This window comes from Lissotriton helveticus, chromosome 2_1 (genome assembly GCF_964261635.1).
Source record: "Lissotriton helveticus chromosome 2_1, aLisHel1.1, whole genome shotgun sequence".
Taxonomy (NCBI): Eukaryota; Metazoa; Chordata; class Amphibia; order Caudata; family Salamandridae; genus Lissotriton; species Lissotriton helveticus.
Window position 1 is genome coordinate 1,936,444 of NC_136059.1, and position 22,199 is coordinate 1,958,642.

The 22,199-nt window shown below is 49.3% G+C and overlaps 1 protein-coding gene across 1 annotated transcript in view; it reads left to right on the plus strand.

Annotated features, from left to right (window-relative positions):
• LOC144817647 (uncharacterized) overlaps positions 1-22,199 on the plus strand; it is a 297,722-nt gene that overhangs the window by 111,114 nt on the left and 164,409 nt on the right. The window contains exon 4 of the mRNA XM_078674368.1: positions 14,056-15,858. Coding sequence (XP_078530494.1) covers positions 14,056-15,858 — 1,803 coding nt within the window. The remainder of the gene's footprint in view (positions 1-14,055; positions 15,859-22,199) is intronic.

The window sequence follows — 22,199 nt, forward strand, 5'->3', positions numbered from 1 at the left end:
CAGCTTTTTACTGGATAGAGCAGGTGCGCCTAGCAGCTTTTTACTGGCTAGAGCAGGTGCGCCTAGCAGCTTTTTACTGGCTAGAGCAGGTGCGCCTAGCAGCTTTTTACTGGCTATAGCAGGTGCGCCTAGCTGCTTTTTGCTGGATAGAGCAGGTGCGCCTAGCAGCTTTTTGCTGGATAGAGCAGGTGCGCATAGCTGCTTTTTGCTGGATAGAGCAGGTGCGCCTAGCTGCTTTTTACTGGATAGAGCAGGTGCGCTTAGCAGCTTTTTACTGGATAGAGCAGGTGCGCCTAGCAGCTTTTTACTGGATAGAGCAGGTGCGCCTAGCTGCATTTTACTGGCTACAGCAGGTGCGCCTAGCAGCTTTTTACTGGCTAGAGCAGGTGCGCCTAGCAGCTTTTTACTGGCTAGAGCAGGTGCGCCTAGCTGCATTTTACTGGCTAGAGCAGGTGCGCCTAGCAGCTTTTTACTGGATAGAGCTGGTGCGCCTAGCTGCATTTTACTGGCTAGAGCAGGTGCGCCCAGCAGCTTTTTACTGGATAGAGCAGGTGCGCCTAGCTGCTTTTTGGTGGATAGAGCCGGTGCGCCTAGCTGCTTTTTGCTGGATTGAGCAGGTGCGCCTAGCTGCTTTTTACTGGATAGAGCAGGTGCGCCTAGCAGCTTTTTACTGGATAGAGCAAGTGCGCCTAGCAGCTTTTTGCTGGATAGAGCAGGTGCGCGAAGGTGCTTTTTACTGGATAGAGCAGGTGCGCCAAGCTGCTTTTTACTGGATAGAGCAGGTGCGCCAAGCTGCTTTTTACTGGATAGAGCAGGTGCGCCAAGCTGCTTTTTACTGGATAGAGCAGGTGCGCCTAGCAGCTTTTTACTGGATAGAGCCGGTGCGCCAAGCTGCTTTTTACTGGATAGAGCAGGTGCGCCTAGCAGCTTTTTACTGGATAGAGCAGGTGCGCCAAGCTGCTATTTACTGGATAGAGCAGGTGCGCCTAGCAGCTTTTTACTGGATAGAGCAGGTGCGCCTAGCAGCTTTTTACCGGATAGAGCAGGTGCGCCAAGCTGCTATTTACTGGATAGAGCAGGTGCGCCTAGCAGCTTTTTACTGGATAGAGCAGGTGCGCCTAGCTGCTTTTTACTGGATAGAGCAGGTGCGCCTAGCAGCTTTTTACTGGATAGAGCAGGTGCGCCTAGCAGCTTTTTACTGGATAGAGCAGGTGCGCCTAGCTGCTTTTTGCTGGATTAGCTGCTTTTTGCTGGATAGAGCAGGTGCGCCTAGCTGCTTTTTACTGGCTAGAGCAGGCGCGCCTAGCAGCTTTTTACTGGCTAGAGCAGGTGCGCCTAGCAGCTTTTTACTGGCTAGAGCAGGTGCGCCTAGCAGCTTTTTACTGGCTAGAGCAGGTGCGCCTAGCAGCTTTTTACTGGCTAGAGCAGGTGCGCCTAGCTGCTTTTTGCTGGATAGAGCAGGTGCGCCTAGCAGCTTTTTGCTGGATAGAGCAGGTGCGCATAGCTGCTTTTTGCTGGATAGAGCAGGTGCGCCTAGCTGCTTTTTACTGGATAGAGCAGGTGCGCTTAGCAGCTTTTTACTGGATAGAGCAGGTGCGCCTAGCAGCTTTTTACTGGATAGAGCAGGTGCGCCTAGCTGCATTTTACTGGCTAGAGCAGGTGCGCCTAGCAGCTTTTTACTGGCTAGAGCAGGTGCGCCTAGCAGCTTTTTACTGGCTAGAGCAGGTGCGCCTAGCTGCATTTTACTGGCTAGAGCAGGTGCGCCTAGCAGCTTTTTACTGGATAGAGCTGGTGCGCCTAGCTGCATTTTACTGGCTAGAGCAGGTGCGCCCAGCAGCTTTTTACTGGATAGAGCAGGTGCGCCTAGCTGCTTTTTGGTGGATAGAGCCGGTGCGCCTAGCTGCTTTTTGCTGGATAGAGCAGGTGCGCCTAGCTGCTTTTTACTGGATAGAGCAGGTGCGCCTAGCAGCTTTTTACTGGATAGAGCAAGTGCGCCTAGCAGCTTTTTGCTGGATAGAGCAGGTGCGCGAAGGTGCTTTTTACTGGATAGAGCAGGTGCGCCAAGCTGCTTTTTACTGGATAGAGCAGGTGCGCCAAGCTGCTTTTTACTGGATAGAGCAGGTGCGCCTAGCAGCTTTTTACTGGATAGAGCCGGTGCGCCAAGCTGCTTTTTACTGGATAGAGCAGGTGCGCCTAGCAGCTTTTTACTGGATAGAGCAGGTGCGCCAAGCTGCTATTTACTGGATAGAGCAGGTGCGCCTAGCAGCTTTTTACTGGATAGAGCAGGTGCGCCTAGCAGCTTTTTACTGGATAGAGCAGGTGCGCCAAGCTGCTATTTACTGGATAGAGCAGGTGCGCCTAGCAGCTTTTTACTGGATAGAGCAGGTGCGCCTAGCTGCTTTTTACTGGATAGAGCAGGTGCGCCTAGCAGATTTTTACTGGATAGAGCAGGTGCGCCTAGCAGCTTTTTACTGGATAGAGCAAGTGCGCCTAGCAGCTTTTTGCTGGATAGAGCAGGTGCGCCAAGCTGCTTTTTACTGGATAGAGCAGTTGCGCCTAGCAGCTTTTTACTGGATAGAGCAGGTGCGCCTACCAGCTTTTTACTGGATAGAGCAGGTGCGCCAAGCTGCTTTTTACTGGATAGAGCAGGTGCGCCTAGCAGCTTTTTACTGGCTAGAGCAGGTGCGCCTAGCAGCTTTTTACTGGATAGAGCAGGTGCGCCTAGCAGCTTTTTACTGGATAGAGCTGGTGCGCCTAGCAGCTTTTTACTGGATAGAGCAGGTGCGCCTAGCAGCTTTTTACTGGATAGAGCAGGTGCGCCTAGCAGCTTTTTACTGGATAGAGCAGGTGCGCCTAGCTGCTTTTTGCTGGATAGAGCAGGTGCGCCTAGCAGCTTTTTACTGGATAGAGCAGGTGCGCCAAGCTGCTTTTTACTGGATAGAGCAGGTGCGCCTAGCATCTTTTTACTGGATAGAGCAAGTGCGCCTAGCAGCTTTTTGCTGGATAGAGCAGGTACGCCAAGCTGCTTTTTACTGGATAGAGCAGGTGCGCCTAGCAGCTTTTTACTGGATAGAGCAGGTGCGCCTAGCAGCTTTTTACTGGCTAGAGCAGGTGCGCCTAGCAGCTTTTTACTGGATAGAGCAGGTGCGCCTAGCAGCTTTTTACTGGATAGAGCTGGTGCGCCTAGCAGCTTTTTACTGGATAGAGCAGGTGCGCCTAGCAGCTTTTTACTGGATAGAGCAGGTGCGCCTAGCAGCTTTTTACTGGATAGAGCAGGTGCGCCTAGCTGCTTTTTGCTGGATAGAGCAGGTGCGCCTAGCACCTTTTAACTGGATAGAGCAGGTGCGCCTAGCAGCTTTTTACTGGATAGAGCAGGTGCGCCTAGCAGCTCTTTACTGGATAGAGCAGGTGCGCCTAGCAGCATTTTACTGGATAGAGCAGGTGCACCTAGCAACATTTTATTGGATAGAGCAGGTGCGCCTAGCAGCTTTTTACTGGATAGAGCAGGTGCGCCTAGCAGCTTTTTACTGGATAGAGCTGGTGCGCCTAGTTGCATTTTACTGGCTAGAGCAGGTACGCCTAGCTGCTTTTTACTGGATAGAGCAGGTGCGCCTAGCTGCTTTTTGCTGGATAGAGCAGGTGCGCCTAGCTGCTTTTTGCTGGATAGAGCAGGTGCCCCTAGCACCTTTTAACTGGATAGAGCAGGTGCGCCTAGCAGCTTTTTACTGGATAGAGCAGGTGCGCCTAGCAGCTCTTTACTGGATAGAGCAGGTGCGCCTAGCAGCATTTTACTGGATAGAGCAGGTGCACCTAGCAACATTTTACTGGATAGAGCAGGTGCGCCTAGCAGCTTTTTACTGGATAGAGCTGGTGCGCCTAGCAGCTTTTTACTGGATAGAGCTGGTGCGCCTAGTTGCATTTTACTGGCTAGAGCAGGTACGCCTAGCTGCTTTTTACTGGATAGAGCAGGTGCGCCTAGCTGCTTTTTGCTGGATAGAGCAGGTGCGCCTAGCAGCTTTTTACTGGATAGAGCAGGTGCGCCTCGCTACATTTTACTGGCTAGAGCAGGTGTGCCTAGCTCCTTTTCACGGCTAGAAAAAGTGCAGCTAGATGATTTTTGCTGGGTAGAAAAGGTGCAGCTAGCTGCTTTTTATAGGCTAGAAAAGGTGCACTTAGCTGTATTTTTTAGGCTGGAAACGGTGCACCGAGCTGTATTTTACTTGCTAGAACAGGTGCACCCAGCTGATTTTTACTGGCGAAAAGGTGTACCTAGCTGCTGTTTTACTAGCGTAGGGTTGGTATGGTTCCCATGCCTCGCTAGATTTACATTTTAATTAAACCAGGGCCACTAGAATTGTGCGGCAGGAGAGGGCCAAATTATGTCGCAGGGTTAAGTAAATTATGTGACAAGAAAAGGCAAATTATGCAGCATAATGCTGCCCATTTTGTAGTAGTATTTCTTCATTATTTCTGCATTGTTATATTTTTTAAACCCGGTCAGGGCATTGGTTGCATTGGTTGCACCTCATTGGTACTAGTTTGATACCCAAATATAGCAGTAAGCCTCAGTAAGGTGGCCAGTCCAGATTTGCAAAGGGAATGGCTCTGCACGGCAACACGTGTCGCTGTATTTTGTGTAACTTTTGAACTGTTTAAGCTAGAAACAAAATGTTGTTATTGTAAAAATCTGCAGATTATGCGACAGGCGATGGATTATGTGGCAAATTTTTAAGTATGCAAAAATCACTGCAGCCGCACAATCACATAATTTCAATTGTTCTGAATATAAATCAAGGGTGGCATGGGAACTGCACCAACCCAATGTTAGGAATCCATCCTTTCCTGAAATATGGCCCTAATGTCCAGTGCTCGCGGTCTGTGTGCTTCAGACTTCGCGTCAGGCGAGCGGCGCGCCACGGCTTTACTCCGGGGCTGTCGCATATCGAGAAGGAAATCAGGCCAAGAACATGAAAGTGGAATGATCTTGTGCGGCTGGAAGCGAGACCTTTGTAATGGAGGCATTTTGGTGTAACTGTTCCATATGTCAGAGCTTTGCACTAAACTTGAACGGCCATATATATGTGCAGGATTGTGGCTGTGAGAGTCCCATAGGGGAGAGGCCCCACAACAAATAAAGAAAAGCTTTGCAGGCCACCAAAGTTCAAACCATGAAGGTCCATTCAAAATTAAGAATCATAATAGAAGCCAAATTCAAATCTGCATTTACAACGCATAGAAATAAATACAATTGTGAAAGGTCATAACATGGGAATTAGCCACAAATACATGAATAGTTCAATAATGACCTCGGATAAATCTACTCACTTCGTAAGTCAAAGTAGAGTAATGAACAAGAAGACTGACATGGAGCCTGCCTCCAAGAAAAGGGGTTCCTCAGCCACAGTCTGACTTGGGAACTGCTCAGATCAAAAGTAAAGGGAAGTCTAATTATAAAGTTAGATAACAGTCCCACATGTGGACTGATCGGTATAAGTTTTAGAAAAGTCCTTAAGCATCAATCATTCAACAGACTGTCATGGAGTCTGCCTTTGAGAACGGAAGAAAGGTCTGGCACTCATCCCAGAAAGGGTGAACTTTAACCTCTCAGAGCACACGTGACAGTGTGATGGGTTCCATGGGGCTGGTCTAACAAGGGTACATGACAGGAACCAATCATCATTGTAGAAATTTAGCTACATAAAATAGGTTTCTTTAAAAAACACCCAAATCATGAATAAATGTGACATGCCCTTTACTCTACAAACATTACATTGTTGGAAATGACACTGCACTGTTGAAGCAAATCCTACAGTAAACCATTTTAAGATGAATGAAAACACCGCTGGGGCTTCGGCAGTCGCAGCTTTGAATATTGCGACACAAGGCCATCTCCACGAGGCTTTCTTGCCATATATAGAGCGTGTGAAGCCCTGGAGAAGGTGTCCTGTCGAGCAGCATCTGCCTCTGTTCCCTAAAGTAATTACTAGATTACATGGTTTAGAAATGGGATGTCCGGTTGGCTAAGGCTTGCGCCAAAGTCAGACGGAAACCACCATTCCTACGTCAGGGCAAGGGAGTTACACGCCAAAGATAACCCCTGTTCACCCTCTAGGCAACGTGGCGCGAGCAGTATGGCTTATCCCGGAGGCAATGTGAGTTAAGTGTTTGCGCACGCACCCCCAGCAACAACACCCAAGGCCCACCACAAATGAAATTCCACAAGGTTATATCTAAAAATAGCCTTTGTATTGTACAAAACACATTAGGTAATAAATACACACTTTACAATGTGCCATAGGCACGGGCAGAATTTACAGGGGATTAGGTGCATGGGACAGGGCCACGGGCGCCACTGTCAGGAATAAACACTGTTAGAACTAGCACTTGGTAGAACTAGCACTTAGTAGAACTAGCACTTTGTAGGAATAACCCTTAGCACATAGAACAATTGTAGAACCAAATAGGAAATAAAGGACACAACCAGTAACCACTGGTAACAGGTAAGTACCACCTACGCAACCCTAACCACCTTAGGAGAATGTCACGCAGGGAACCAGGACCTCACTAGCAACACCTGTACTAGGAAACAACCACCTAAGTATCACAATACATTTAGGGGTATAGGCATAAGAACATTACACATGGTGCATCACAACATTCAGAGATGTAGGGAAAAACACATGATGCATAAACATACATTCAGTGGTGTAGGGAAAAGCACATGATGCATCAAAACACATTCAGAGGTGCAGCAAAGAACAATTGCGCAGAAATCACATAAGGTATAAACTCATAAACTGTCCCCAGGCCAACTGACCTCTCTGGGACTAGGACGCCCTGTGTCCGCAATGTCATAGGGCCTAAACGGAGCAGCTGCCCACTAGTGGGCAGCTGTAGGGATGATGTGGCCAACACGGTGGAGCCTAGCAGGCCCTGGCCAAAAGCACTCGAGTCCCTGTGAGCCTCGCTGGGCTTGAGAACAACTGTGGGGCAATTGAGAGCGGCCCGGTGCCTTCTGGGGCCACTCTACCACGACAGAAGAATGCCCCCGGACGTCGGAGTCCCTCTCGGGGGACTCGAGAACAATTGTGGCACTCAAGAGCCTCTCAGGGCTCGTAGAACAAATATGCCGCCTTGAGCCTCTCAGCTCGAACACCAAAATGCCCCCTGAGCCTCGCGGGCTCTAAACACCAATGCCCTCTGGCAGGTGGAGCCTCGGGGGCTCTAAAACAGAAAGGCCCCTGGGATCGTGGGCTCTATAATGGGCAAATGCCCCCAATGACGTTGGAGCGGCCCGCTGTCAACCCGGGCCGCTCTATGCAACCAGAAACTGCCCCCAAGATCAGCTCACAATACTTGGGGGGGGGGGGGGGGGGGAGGGAGCGGGCACCGGCAATGTGCCCCGACGCCCCCCTCTCCCCAGCACAGATGCACACTCACCGGGTCTTTCCTGCGGAGGCGGCAGAAGAGCTCCCGCTCCTCGGGGCTCTCTCCCTCCGCTATCCTCGCTCGCTCCCCAGGGCTCTCCCTCGCTTCTGGGAGCCCGGGGGGGGGGGAACGACGGCGGCTTCTCTGTTGCTTCCTCACAGGGCAGGAGCGCGGGGTGGCCTCCCGTCCGCTTCCTGCCGGGCCTCCAGTACTTCCGGGTCGCGCTGTTTCCTGGGTGTGCGTGGGGAAGCCCTCGAGGTAGGGCCAATCCCTGCGCGGCCCCAGGATGATGCGGCGGGAACCCTGACCAATCACAGCGCGGCACAGCGTTGTATCCTCACGGGCTCAACACGGGGTGGGCACCCGTTCTAATAATAAAATAGAGGAAAAATATGCTGTGTGGTCAGCCGCTTGGGAGGTTTTAAATATCAAAAGCGGCCAAACCTGCAGGGTGGGCTCCTGCGAGGGTAACAAGAGAGCGCGCCCAAGCGCTTCGTGGCGAAATAAAGCGCTCCCAGGCGCTAGTGCAAAATAAAGCGCTCTCAAGCGCTAGGGGCCAAATAAAGGACCACGCAAACAAAGTGGCTTCAACGGCACACTTCAGATTGAAAATGATCAGAAAGATTCGACCCTTTCTTCCGGAGACCTTAATCAAAACCTTGGTGAGTTCCTTAGTTCTAACAGCGTTGAATTATTGTAACGGTCTTTTCCTCAACGCTCAGGTTAGGGTCAAAAACAAATTACAATCAATTCAAAATGCGGCGGCACGTCTGCTCTCAGGAACTTCAAAATTTGAATCCATATCAGCAATAATCAGGCAGTATCATTGGCTCACAATCGAAAATAGAATTAAGTTCAAGTCTTTGTGTATAGTTTACAAGGCTTTAAACAATCAAGGACCACATTCGCTTAAAGACCAACTGAAACTTTATGTACCTTCAAGGCAGCTCCGCTCTTCCTCTTTGCACCACCTAGTTATTCCACGATCAAAGAAAGTTTCCTGGGGTGACCGTCGCTTCACAGTGGCTGCCCCCAAACTTTGGAACACCCTCCCGCACAACATCAGGACGAGCTCGTCCCTTTATCAATTCCGGAAACTCTTAAAAACATGGTTATTCAACCAATGAGCCTCATGCAACGAGTGTGGACTGGTGGAATTTACTAGCGCCAAGACGCCCTAGGGTATTCGCTGCGCTCTATAAATCTCAACAAATAAATAAACAAATAAAAGCGCTCCCAGGCGCTAGTGGCCCAAAAGTCCAGCAACAAGTCCTTCAGGAGGTGGGGGGGGGGGCAAGGCTGGGCCCAGGATCCAGCTCACAGGGTCCTCCTAGGCAGGGAGGCAATCCCCCAGTGGCGGTCCTCCTGGCGCCCAGCAGCAGCAGCCCCCCCAGGAAAGGATTCAAGGAGAGAACATTTTGTAAGGGAACACAGCCCCTTTTTATACAGTAAATCTATGTCTGTGTGCATGGTGGGGGAAAAGCCAGTCGCAGCTGGTTTTGGAGCACTTTGTTTTCCTCAGCCACCCTTTCATTTCACAGGCTAGGGACATTAGACGCACCACAGGGGGCAGAGCCAGCATTGTGTGGGGAAAGCCCAGCACTATTCAGGTCCCAGGTGCACCCCTCCCTCACATCAGCATGCTAATCTCAACACTGACCACCGTGGCAGACCCGTCCTGACTCCTGGAGCCAGGCTCACCAGCCAGCTCCAGCCAATCACACGCCAGACATAATTTACACAGATATGCCAACTTCTAGAAGTTGCACTTCCACACCAGACACAATTATGCCGCACACATCATCGCGCAGCATTTAATCACACAAGTCCGCACATACCAAACTCGCACCTGCACTCCCCACGCATCAGGAACTAACATGGACACCTACATTCCCCATGCATTCCTATGGGAGGGCAGGCCAACCTCACTACACGCACGCACTTTACCTTGGGACACAGTGGTAAAGTGCGCAGAAACCAAAAATCACTACCACCAATTCACATTCATAAGCAAAAAGTTTAGGGCTGAACCTGCCAGAAGGGCCAAGTCCAACACATGGAATACATTATTTCTAAAATGCCCCAATGACCACCTGACAAGGAGTGCAGCCAAGCCCTGAGGAGCTTCCTAAGGGCTCAGATCTGAAATTGAGCGGGGGGAGGTTGCACAGTAAACGCCCTGACACCGACTCTCGAAAGTTTGAAGCTGGCCGAAACAGTAGGTTTGCCTCTAGTCAGCTGGGTGGTAATGTCAACATTTATTCCAAGGGTAGCCATGGACACATGATGGATGGCCCGGTGAACAATGCACAGGGATGTATCATCCATGGACACATGATGGATGGCCCGGCGAACAATGCACAGGGATGTATCATCCATGGACACATGATGGATGGCCCTGCGAACAATGCACAGAGACGTATGATCCATGAATACATGATGGATGGCCCGGCGAACAATACACAGAAACGTATGATCCATGAACACATGATGGATGGCCCGGCGAACAATGCACAGTGATGTATGATCCATGGACACATGATGGATGGCCCGGAGAACACTGCACAGAGACGTATGATCCATGGACACATGATGGATGGCCCAGTGAACACTGCACAGGGATGTATGATCCATGGACACATGATGGATGGCCCGGAGAACACTGCACAGAGACGTATGATCCATGGACACATGATGGATGGCCCAGTGAACACTGCACAGGGATGTATGATCCATGGACACATGATGGATGGCCCGGGGAACAATGCACAGAGACGTATGATCCATGGACACATGATGGATGGCCCGGCGAACACTGCACAGAGACGTATGATCCATGGACACATGATGGATGGCCCGGCGAACAATGCACAGAGACGTATGATCCATTAACACATGATGGATGGCCCAGCGAACAATGCACGGGATGTATGATCCATGGACACATGATGTATGATCCATGGACACATGATGGATGGCCCGGCGAACAATGCACGGGATGTATGATCCATGAACACATGATGGATGGCCCGGCGAACACTGCACAGAGACGTATGATCCATAGACGCTTGATGGATGGCCCAGCGAACAATGCACAGAGACGTAAGATCCATGGACACATGTTGGATGGCCCGGCGAACAATGCACAGAGACGTAAGATCCATGGACACATGATGGATGGCCCGGCGAACAATGCACAGGGACGTGTGATCCATGGACATATGATGGATGGCCCGGCGAACACTGCACAGAGACGTATGATCCATGGACACATGATGGATGGCCCGGCGAACAATGCACAGGGACGTAAGATCCATGGACACATGATGGATGGCCCGGCGAACAATGCACGGGATGTATGATCCATGGACACATGATGGATGGCCCGGCGAATAATTCACAGAGACGTATGATCCATGAACACATGTTGGATGGCCCGGCGAACACTGCACAGAGACGTATGATCCATGAACACATGATGGATGGCCCGTCGAACAATGCACAAGACGTATGATCCATTAACACATGATGGATGGCCCGGCGAACACTGCACAGAGACGTATGATCCATGGACGCTTGATGGATGGCCCGGCGAACAATGCACAGAGACGTAAGATCCATGGACACATGATGGATGGCCCGGCGAACAATGCACAGAGACGTATGATCCATGGACACATGATGGATGGCCCGGCGAACAATGCACAGAGATTTATGATCCTTTTTGGACTCGGGAAGCCAGTGCAGCTTGTTTGGTGCAGCAGTGGGAGCGAGGCAGGCATGCAGCAAGAGTCTGGACAGTCCAGGCCTTGACGAGAGAACAAAACAACACCACGAAATGCATCCAATGCCAGTGTTTGATGAAAATAAGGGCAACATGAGTGGAGGTGAATTGTTCCTGCAATTGAAAAGCCACATTTTCTTCAGTAGTCTTAAAATGGATGTCATTGCAAACATTAAAGGCAGAGTCAATTCCATTTAAGTCCTAGTTATGTGCACTAAAAAACACATGTAAATAAACATTATTTTCTAATAAAATATTTAATAAATCCATCTGGTGTTGGGCGGCTATTAGGCAGGCAAGGTCTTGCCAATAGACCCCAGGACCATTATCTGCTCTGATGTGGTATTAATACACGTGCAGCTGCTCAAGGTGTGACTGTGAAGGATGTGTGATGGGGTGCCATACCGACAGAATAGTCCTGGACACCTCTGCCTATCTTGGGACCCCTAAAGGGATGTTGTGTACCTGGGTAAGGTGCAGCCGGTGCTCCCTGGCGAGGTCTACCCAAGAGTGATATCAAAGCGCCGTTGGTCTAATAGCGGGGGGTGACGCGAGCCGCACCAGTCGTATTTTGTGGACAATCCTATGGTTTGCTGCTCAGAGGTTCAGAAAGATCCTTGCATGAGCCATGTCTTCATCCGATGCCGTGAGATGTTCTCCTCTAATGCAGAGGCTGAAACCTGGATCAGAGGCTGCAGAGAGGGGTGTGTGGTTCATTCCATGGTGGCTGTGAGGTGGGGTCCACCCCCGTCTTGAGACGTGAGAGGCGGAGCCAGTGTGAACGTGACAAGAGACATCAGAAAGGGCCTCTTTGCATCACTGCAATAAAGCTGGTTCCTCATGAGGTCATGCACCGATGACCCCTGTGATGTCAGGTCATGCACCGATGACCCCTGTGATGTCAGGTCATGCACCGATGACCCCTGTGATGCACCAATGACCCCTGTGATGCACTGATGACCCCTGGAAAGCACCAATGACCCCTGTGATGTTAGGTCATGCACTGATGACCCCTGTATTGTCAGGTCATGCTCCGATGACCCCTGTATTGTCAGGTCATGATCCAATGACCCCTGTTGTTTTTTATTTTTGTTTTTTTTTAATTTGTTTTCAGTCACATTGAACCATTTTCTGTTTTATTTCTTTTTTGGAGTTAGCCTTTTTTTCGTGAATCGTGTCCATTAATCAAGAACAGTGTTGTCTTCTTATCCACAAGGGGATCTGACCTCTGGTGTGGAGAGGTCACCAGAGAGTTGGATCTCCGAAAGAGGCTACGATGTTGTTAGGATAATGATTCCGTTTGATGCAGAAGTCTTGCCTGTTTTGCTGGAGGACGTGAGATGCTCACGATGGAAAAGTAATGAAAGCACAGCCAGCGGAGGCTAAGATGAAGTAGTCCAACTTGGCAAGGTTCAAAATCCAAAAGTGTTTCTTACCTGTGCCACATCTTGGCCACCTGCTTCCCTGATATTCACACATTTGGAAAATCCCACACAAATTTACAAGCTGTCCAGCTCGTTCGGCCTGTGAGCACGAGTTGATAACCGAACCGTTACTGTGCCAGATGAATACATTCAGCTCTGGAGGATGCACTCTTGCATAAATGTCACAGCAGCACAGTTTTAAGCCAGTAACACACCTGTGGTAGAGCCATACCTCCTTTGGCCTGTGGTCCATGGAGGTTCGGATAGAGCCACAAACCTCTCACTCTGAGACACCATTCTTTTGAGAGAAGATCAGCTAGAAAGAGGAGGATGCTTAATGCCTGGCCCATCGGTTGACTTCCCAAACTTACAGGCACCTGATTTAGGGTTGGGTAGAACATGAACCGGACACTGGTGGTTCACACCCATGACCTCATTGTTCATACAGAACCTCCGCAATCGTTCTGGTGAACGTCAAGAGAGGGACTGAAGCACGATCAGATAAAACCAAGTCCGGCAGGGACTTGGGCTGCTGAAGTTTCTGGTTACGAAGGCTAATGGGACCTCAAAGTTTCGGTCCCGGTCTATGAGGCTGAACTTTATCACCAAGGTAATCCGCACCTCATGTCCACAGTGATGAGGCCTTGTACAGTCTACGGCCTTCCTGCTTCACGTTACCCTTGTATTTGGTTCTGGGGCATCGGCAGATTAGACTCCCAGCTCAAGCAGGTTCTCTTCACCCTTCACATATGTCTTTGAATTGGAGCTGCTTCCTTACACGTACTGTAATGCTGCGCTCTGTGTGATGCTGCGCTCCGTGTAATGCTGCTGTAATGCTCCACTCCGTGTAATGCTGCGCTCCGTGTAATGCTGCGCTCCGTGTAATGCTGCTGTAATGCTGCACTGGCAGCTCAAGCAGGTTCTCTTCACCCTTCACACACTTCTTTGAACTGGAGCTGCTTCCTTACACATTCTGTATTAATAATATATGTAGGGAAGTAATATAATGAGCCCAGAGGTAAATCTGCGGCTTGTTCCCGTAATGCTGTGCTCTCTGTAATGCTGCGTGCCCTGTAATGCTGCGTGCCCTGTAATGCTGCGCTCTCTGCAATGCTGCGCTCTCTGCAATGCTGCGCTCCCTGCAATGCTGCGCTCCCTGCAATGCTGCGCTCCCTGCAATGCTGCGCTCCCTGCAATGCTGCGCTCCCCGTCCGCCAGTAAACATCTGACAAGTGAGGAACATGTCCCCTCAAGAAGCAATTAATTCCGATTTGCGCCGTGAGGGAATTAATACCTGTAATGTGGAGGCAGCCCTAGTTGGCTCTGCAGAAAAGTGCACTCAGTGTGGGTATGCCAGAGCATGTTGTGATTAGTTTAACTGGTCGACCATTTTTAACAACTACACATTTTATTCTGTAGATTCATCAGTGCTAGAAGCGAAGCAAGACCAGAACCTCTTCTCACCAACCAAGAAACAGGCTGTGGACAAGGCTCCCACCCCAGTCTTCGAGAAAAAACACGCAGAAGACAACGCTGCTTCCTCCCACATTAAAAAAAAGCAAGCAAACAACCAGACTTCCTTCCCACAGTTAAAGAGAAAACAAGCAGAGAACCAGGCTGCCTCTACAGCTGCAAAGGAAAAGAAAACGCATGCAGCGGACGAGACAAACTCTACAACTGCAAAGAAAACACATGCAGCGGACGAGGCAGACTCTACAACTGCAAAGAAAACACATGCAGCGGACAGGGCAGACTCTACAACTGCAAAGAAAACACATGCAGCGGACAGGGCAGACTCTACAACTGTAAAGAAAACGCATGTAGCGGACGAGGCAGACTCTACAACTGTAAAGAAAACGCATATAGCGGTACAGGCTGCCTCCACAACTGCAAAGAAAAAGAAAAAATATGCAGTGGACCAGGCAGACTCTACAACTGCAAAGGAAAAGAAAACACATGTTGTGGACCAGGCAGACTCTACAACTGCAAAGGAAAAGGAATCGCATACGGTGGACAAGGCGGCCTCCACTTTTTTCCAGAAAAAGCAAGTAGAAAACCTGGATGGGTCTCCTCTTGCCAAGACAAATAAAAGACTATCAGAGGACCAGGCTGCTTCCGCATTCGTTAAGCAACTGCAAACGGGGGATATTGCTGGCTTTTCACATGTCAAGAAGAAACCTGCAGTGAACAAGGGTGCCTCCATTGGAGTCCAGAAAAACCAAGTAGAGAACCAAGATGCCTGTCCTCCTGCCAAGAAAAAGAAAGGACAAACAGGGGACCAGGTTGCCTCCCAATCAGTTAAGAAACTGCAGAGCGTGAACAAGTCTGTTGATCAACCTGTGTGTAAAAAAGAAGCCCGTCCCAAAGTCCTATCCTCACCTGCCCTGAAACCAGCTCAGCAGGCCAAGGCTGCCTCTCCATCCGAGCAGAAACCTCCAGACCATTCCAAAGCTACTTCATTAAACAAAGCAAACCGGATCACTGCATCCCCATCTTCATACGACAGACCAAACAGTGGCAAGACACCCCCCCTGACTCCAGAGAACCGATCATACCTGGACAAAACAAACTCCCAATCTCTCAAACTTTCGAGGGGGGTAAACGTGGTGGCGTCTCCCCCGCAAAAAATGCCACATAAAGCAAAAGTCCCATCACCACCTCGCCAGAAAAAGGAAAGGGACAGAAAGGTCCCCCCCTCATCTCACAGCCGGTCTAAGGATTCTTTGCCGCATTCCGAAAGGTCACTGGATGTTGTGAAGAACGCTTCCACACCTCTGGAAATACCAGCAGACCGTGGCAAAGTTGTTGCTGCACCTCTCAAGAAACCAGCAGTGGTTGGTGGTATTGCTGCCCAATCTCTCAAGAAACCTGTAAACCTGGTCAAGACTTCCTCAACTTCTCCCAAAAAGGAATCTGGCCTTGCCATGGCAGCCTCCGCACATGTTCACAAATCACTAGACCGTGGCAGGAATACCTCTGTACCTCTCCTGAAACCAACAGACATTGCCAAGACTAGCTCACTACCTGTCAAGGAGCCAGCAGATAGGAGCAAACCATCCTCCTTGAATGTCACAAACACTTCCGACCAAAGCCAGACTGCTGCCCTTTCTTTACAGGAAAGTGCACATCATTTTCATGCTAGTCCCCCACCATTCAAGAAGCAACGACACTGCAAAAACATAGTGTCATCTCCATCGCGTAAGCCCACAGATTCAGACAAAGGTGAGTGCTTACCGCTAAAGATGCAGCAATCTACGGTCAGCAACGGGTCAAAAGCTTCCACATATAATTAATTCAGAACTAAGGGCCTGATTCACAAAGTGCCTCTGCACTCGTGGGGGTGGTCTCCTCGTGGGGGGGGTCTCCTCGTGGGGGAGTCTCTGCACTCATGGGGGAGTCTCTGCACTCGTGGGGGAGTCTCTGCACTCGTGGGGGAGTCTCTGCACTCGTGGGGGAGTCTCTGCATTCGGGGGAGTTTCTGCACTCGTGGGGGGAGTTTCTGCACTCGTGGGGGGAGTTTCTTTACTTGTGGGGGAGTTTCTTTACTTGTGGGGGGAGTTTCTCCACTTGTGGGGGGAGTTTCTCCACTTGTTGGGGGAGTTTCTCCACTTGTCGGGGGAAGTTTCTGCACTCGTGGGGGAGTTTCTTCCCTTGTGGGGGAGTTTCTGCACTCGTGAAGGAGTTTCAGCACTTGTAATGGAGTTTCTGCACTCGTGGGGGAGTTTCTGCACTCGTGAAGGAGTTTCAGCACTTGTAATGGAGTTTCTGCACTCGTGAAGGAGTTTCAGCACTTGTAATGAAGTTTCTGCACTCGTGGGGGAGTTTCTGCACTCGTGGGGGAGTCTCTGCACTCGTGGAGGAGGACCCACACTTGTGGCTGGGCCACCACTCGTGGGGGGAGTCTCAGCACTCGTAGCAGAATCTCGGCATTGAGAATTGTCATTGCGGAGATTCCGCAATGAGTGCAGAGGTTCCCCTACAACTGTGGGTCCTTCGCCACAAGTGTGAAGGCCCTTTGTGAATCAAGCCCTCTCTGCGTATGTGTATCATAATGCCCTCAAAGGTTCTATTAGAGCTGAGGTTTGACGTGGCTGTCCTGCAGCAGGGTAACCCCAAGGCAGATGTGTATCCCTTCCAATGTAGAGCAGTGCAAAGAGATTATATGTCCTTCCAAACCTTCACACTCAAGAACCCTTCAGGGCATTTTAACATTTTTGGAGCCACTGACGCTTTTTGGCCGCTAGTGACTACAAGTCCCATCACCCCTTGCTCAAATGACATCACATTGAGCACTGCAGCCCTTCTGCCCTGGGGGCATTGTACCTGTTTGGAGGAGCCACACTGCGGGCAGGAGCTGCTGATACATTTGGGGGAGTTTCTGCACTTGTGGGGTAGTCTCTGCAGTCGTGGGGGAGTCTCTTGTTAGGTTGTCTTTGCACTTGTGGGGGATTTCTGCACTCATGGGGGAGTTTCTTCACTCGTGGGGGAGTCTCTGTACCTGTGGGGAGTCTCTGTACCTGTGGGGGAGTCTCTGTACCTGTGGGGGAGTCTCTGTACCTGTGGGGGAGTCTCTGTACCTGTGGGGGAGTCTCTGGACCTGTGGGGGAGTCTCTGGACCTGTGGGGGAGTCTCTGGACCTGTGGGGGAGTCTCTGTACCTGTGGGGGAGTCTCTGTACCTGTGGGGGAGTCTCTGTACCTGTGGGGGAGTCTCTGTACCTGTGGGGGAGTCTCTGTACCTGTGGGGGAGTCTCCGCACCTGTGGGGGAGTCTCCGCACCTGTGGGGGAGTCTCCGCACCTGTGGGGGAGTCTCCGCACCCGTGGCTGTACCTCCACACCCGTGGCGGGGCTTCCGCTCTCATGGGGGAGGCCACACACTTGTGGCTGGAATCTCCGCACTTGTAGCAGAATCTAGTCATTGAGAATTCTCATCGCAAAGATTCCGCCATGAGTGCAGCGGTTCTCCTACAACTGTGAGTCCTTCGCCACAAGTGCGAAGGCCCTTTGTGAATCAAGCCCTCTCTGCGTATGTGTATCTTAAAACCCTCAATGGTTCTATTAGAGCTGAGGTTTGACGTGGCTGTCCTGCAGCAGGGTAACCCCAAGGCAGATGTGTATCCCTTCCAATGTAGAGCAGTGCAAAGAGATTGTATGTCCTTCCAAACCTTCGCACTCAAGAACCCTTCAGGGCATTTTAACATTTTTGGAGGAGCCACGCTGCCGTGCGGGAGCCGCTGGCGTTTTTTGGCCGCTGGGGACTACATGTCCCATCATCCCTTGCTCAAATGACATCACATTGAGCAGTGCAGCCCTTCTGCCCTGGGGGCATTGTACCTGTTTGGAGGAGCCACATTGCCAGCTGGGAGCCGTTGACCACTGGGGACTACATGTCCCATCATCCCTTGCTCAAATGACATTGCATCGAGTGCTGCAACCCCGCTGCCCTGGGCAAATTGTACCTTTTTGGAGGAGCCACACTGCGGGCAGGAGCTGCCGATGCATTTGGGCCGCTGGGGACTACATGTCCCATCAATACTTGGCTTTACTTTTTGTATGGACATTTAAGCTACTTTACTGTGTCTCCCTGTGTAACAAGACTCTTGACTATTGTTTATCTTTTTTTTGTCCCCTTTGTACACTCTATGTGCAGGACTGACCTTTATTTAGCCTCTGTGGGTTGTATTAGGGATTTTTAGTTATTGTATCTTTTGATATTTTATTATTGATTGTGCTCTTTATTTGTGGCTGCCTCTTTCTCTAAGTAGGCCTTTGGTCTCGTGCCCCCCCCTTTTTATTTACATATCTAAAATGGGGAAACGTACGCCCTCTGATTTAGTGCAGCGTACTGCTACATTTTGCCAGGGTTCAACTAAACCTAATGATTGCATTCTTAAAGAAATCGACCGCTTAATAGAATAGGTGGAATCCGTTGAAGGAGTGTATCCTACTCCTCAAGGTGAATTAGAGGCTATTCCTCCAAAACAAGCACAATCTCTGCTGAGTTAGTTTAACACCTTCGAGTCTCATGGCGAGCTGAGCTCGACATGAGCCACGGTGCTCGTGTGCTCATGACTAGCTAAGCTCGTCATGACCGTTAGAACGATCGCATGCTGGGCAAATTCCCCTTCTGTGCGAGCGTTCTAAAGGAACGGGTGTGGTCATGAGGCGCTCAGCTCGTCATGAGCACACGGCCACCGTGGCTCATGACGAGCTGAGCTCGTCATGAGCACGGGGGCGCTGTGCGCACCCCCCAGAACAGCAGAGGAATTTGACCAGCTGCGAAGGGGTTAAAGGGAACACAACCAGAAAATGCACTTCTAAATCCGCCCCCCTTGTTCCAGTGTCTGTTGACCCAGCCTGTACGAGAGACGCCAAACCAACCTCCCTCTATATACAAGCCTCTTTGTAGCAATCGTATTTTGCCCCTAGCAGAATTGGCGGGGGCAAGTAAATCTGGAAACATCTAGTAGGCCCAAAGGTGAATCAAATCTGCCGCCTACTCGCCCCTCCACCCTCCACCCCCTTCCCTGGTGACTTGGTTCACCTTAGATTGCAAATAAAGGAGCTAAGAGACAACGTTCGGGATTCAATACTATTGATCTTACGCCTATCTAGAAAGCTGAATCAACTAGTAGTAGTAATCACGGCTATAACTAATGGCAAAATAACAGCAAATTCTATCCTCACGGGAATCCTGGCCTGGTGCGCAAGTAACTGAGCCCACTTTAAGATGTTCTTCTTTAGGACTACCAGAAGTTGCCCTTTTGAGTTATGATAAACTACCCTGGGGGGCCCCAAGAGGCTTGATTTCTATGAAGATTCAAGGCCTATGAGACATCTAGGCCCCTTCCAACATTCTAAACAACTCAGTAATTGCACCGGTGAAGAATCTTGAGGTAGTCTTTGTAATGGGCTCCTGCAAAGTGTTAGCCGTCTGCCTGTAACCTCTGGTTGCGACAGGCCCTTTCGACGTGCAAGCTCTATTTTTGGTCGCTCTTCCCAAAATCCATATACATTCTCGATATTTAGGGGCGAAATGTCAAAAAAAAAAAAACATTCATTGGATTCGCCAGGTGAGGGAGTGTCGTTAAGTAATTTGCGATGATATTCTCGGTGCTAGAAGACATTCAACAAAAAACTCAAATCTAGTGTTCAACTACTCGTCAGAGATGGGAAAATGGTTGGTAGTGGTGGCTTTTGACATTAGAACATCTCCTTTCCACAATACAAATATTCGGTTTCAATACCAGTGGGTTGACAGTAGCCCCCGAGTGTTCTGTGTACTCTTTTATGTGCAGTAGGTGGACGTCCGCCCCTACTAACCTCTACTAACACCAATCTTCCAATCCCTTCATCATTTATGCCCATACTTGGTAGTAGCCTTCCAGACAACATCCTAAGCCTCCAGCTTTCACAAGTCTACCCTAGGGAGCCTACTCTTGGTGAGCTCGTTCCAACAAGCAACCAACTTCATGCTGTGCCGCCGTGTCCGCGTGGCTCTGTTTTATGTACACCAGACCATGATTCGCTGGCTTATACAAGCCTTCCTAATACTTTCACATCAACACCTAAAAATTCTTTGGTGACGCCTGTCTCGTGAAACATGGTGGCCAGAAGCCAAAAGTCGTCTTACCAAATTGGAACTATTTTATTGAATTACATGATATTTGTCTGTTCCAAGAAACCTGGTGTATTGATCCAATCATTAAACCAGGTTACTTACATTTCCATATTCCAGCAAAATCAAGCTGGACTGGGGAATCATCGAAAAGCTAATGATTTGATTTAGAGCAACTCTAGATTGTTAAATCCATAAACTTGACCTTGATTGCCGGGACATCTTAGCCATTCAGCTAGCGATTGACAAGTCTTCTAGTATTGAAATCTACAACATCTACTCTAGCGGGGTTAAGAGAGGCTTGGTGTTGAAAACTGTTCAATGCCTAGAAGAGTATTTTGACAGGAGTCTGCGTCAATCCCAACTTATTCTTGCAGAGGACTTTAATTCCACCTTTGAGCCCCTGGATAGAGATAACTTTAACCTATCTCAAGGGGAGATGTGATATGGGTGATCCCACAACTCGGTTTACCTCCTATAAAATGGTGGACTCGAGCTGCTTTACAGTTAAATGCTCTTTGAACTATAACCAGGGCTATGAATGAATGGATAAAAATTGGACCAGATGGGTGTTTTCACGTTTAATAAACCATTTCATATGAGCAGCTTCGACTATACATTTGTCGACTTGAGACTTTGGCCATATATCAACGATATGGTCATTAGGGAAAGAACGGAGAGTGATCATAATCCTTTATAACTTAGCATGACAGCTTTTTGTGGTAGGCACTTTAACGACCCCCAACCATCTCCCTCGCTAGGGTTATAGTGCCTACTAATGCTATGCATGGGCGTAAATAGCACTACTTAGTTGTTCGTCCAGACATTCTATCAGCCATTAGCCATCCTTTCCAAACAACTTTAGCTAAGTTGAGTAGTTGTCCCAACTCGAAACGGATTTAAGTATAATCATGACCTACATAATAATTTCTTTACACACATCTTATCATATTTCTCTATCCTGGTGTCCCATACCCAAAACACCTGCTTTAACAAGGAATGCAGACAAGTGAGAAGTCTTCTGGCTTTGTCCGTAAAAAAGAATGGCGTTGATCGAATTTCCTTCTTGAGAAAGGTTTGTAAGTTGGCCCTGGCCAAATCAAGAAGGGCATTGGATGATTGGAGGTGTTAAGATTTTAAGAAACCCGTTACAGAAATGACGCCACCAAGGTTTGGTCTCTGGTCACTTGGAGTGGTAATGGATCTCCTCTCCACCTACAAGTCACATATCCCTTTTAGACTGGTCTGAATACTTTTCAAACTTGTATTCTGAGGGAATTCCAGACTCTGCAGAGGGAGTGCCTTCTGTAGTGGAGCCCCCCGATCTGGATTCCGCCTTATATGGTTCTGAACTATGGTGGTTTCCAACTGTATCAGGTTATCAAGATCGTAGAATGCGTTTTAAGGAATTTGCCCACTGTGGACTCTGCTATATCCATTGTTGCTTGACATGGGTCGGAAGGCGATAGAAAATAAGACCAGACTGCGTCCTTTATTATTCTGGAGAAGGAGCTGGGGTACTCCCGAACTGGACCATTATGCTGCTGCTCTGCCGGATCTTGTGAATGCTGATATATTTATTAAAATCTACTGTTTCTCACACATTAAGAAGATGGTGACCTAAGTGGGTATGAAGGAGTTTGGGGAGACTCAGTCTCGAGATTCCATTCGGTCAAAAGAGTTTCTGAAAAAGTAATTTTGGTGCTGGCTATTGCAGAGTGATGCAATTAAAGCTGCCAGAGCCACATTTACAGGGGAGTTTATTGACTGTAAATGCACTACAGTCCTGGAACAATATTGGCACATAACTGTTCTGATGGATAGGAAATTCTATTTTCAATTAAGGATTGGTGCACTGCCACTATAAACGTTCGCCTTAATGGGTGACTAATGATTTTGTTTTGTGTCCTGCCTGCAATAATGTTGGTGAACCCATAGCCCATGCT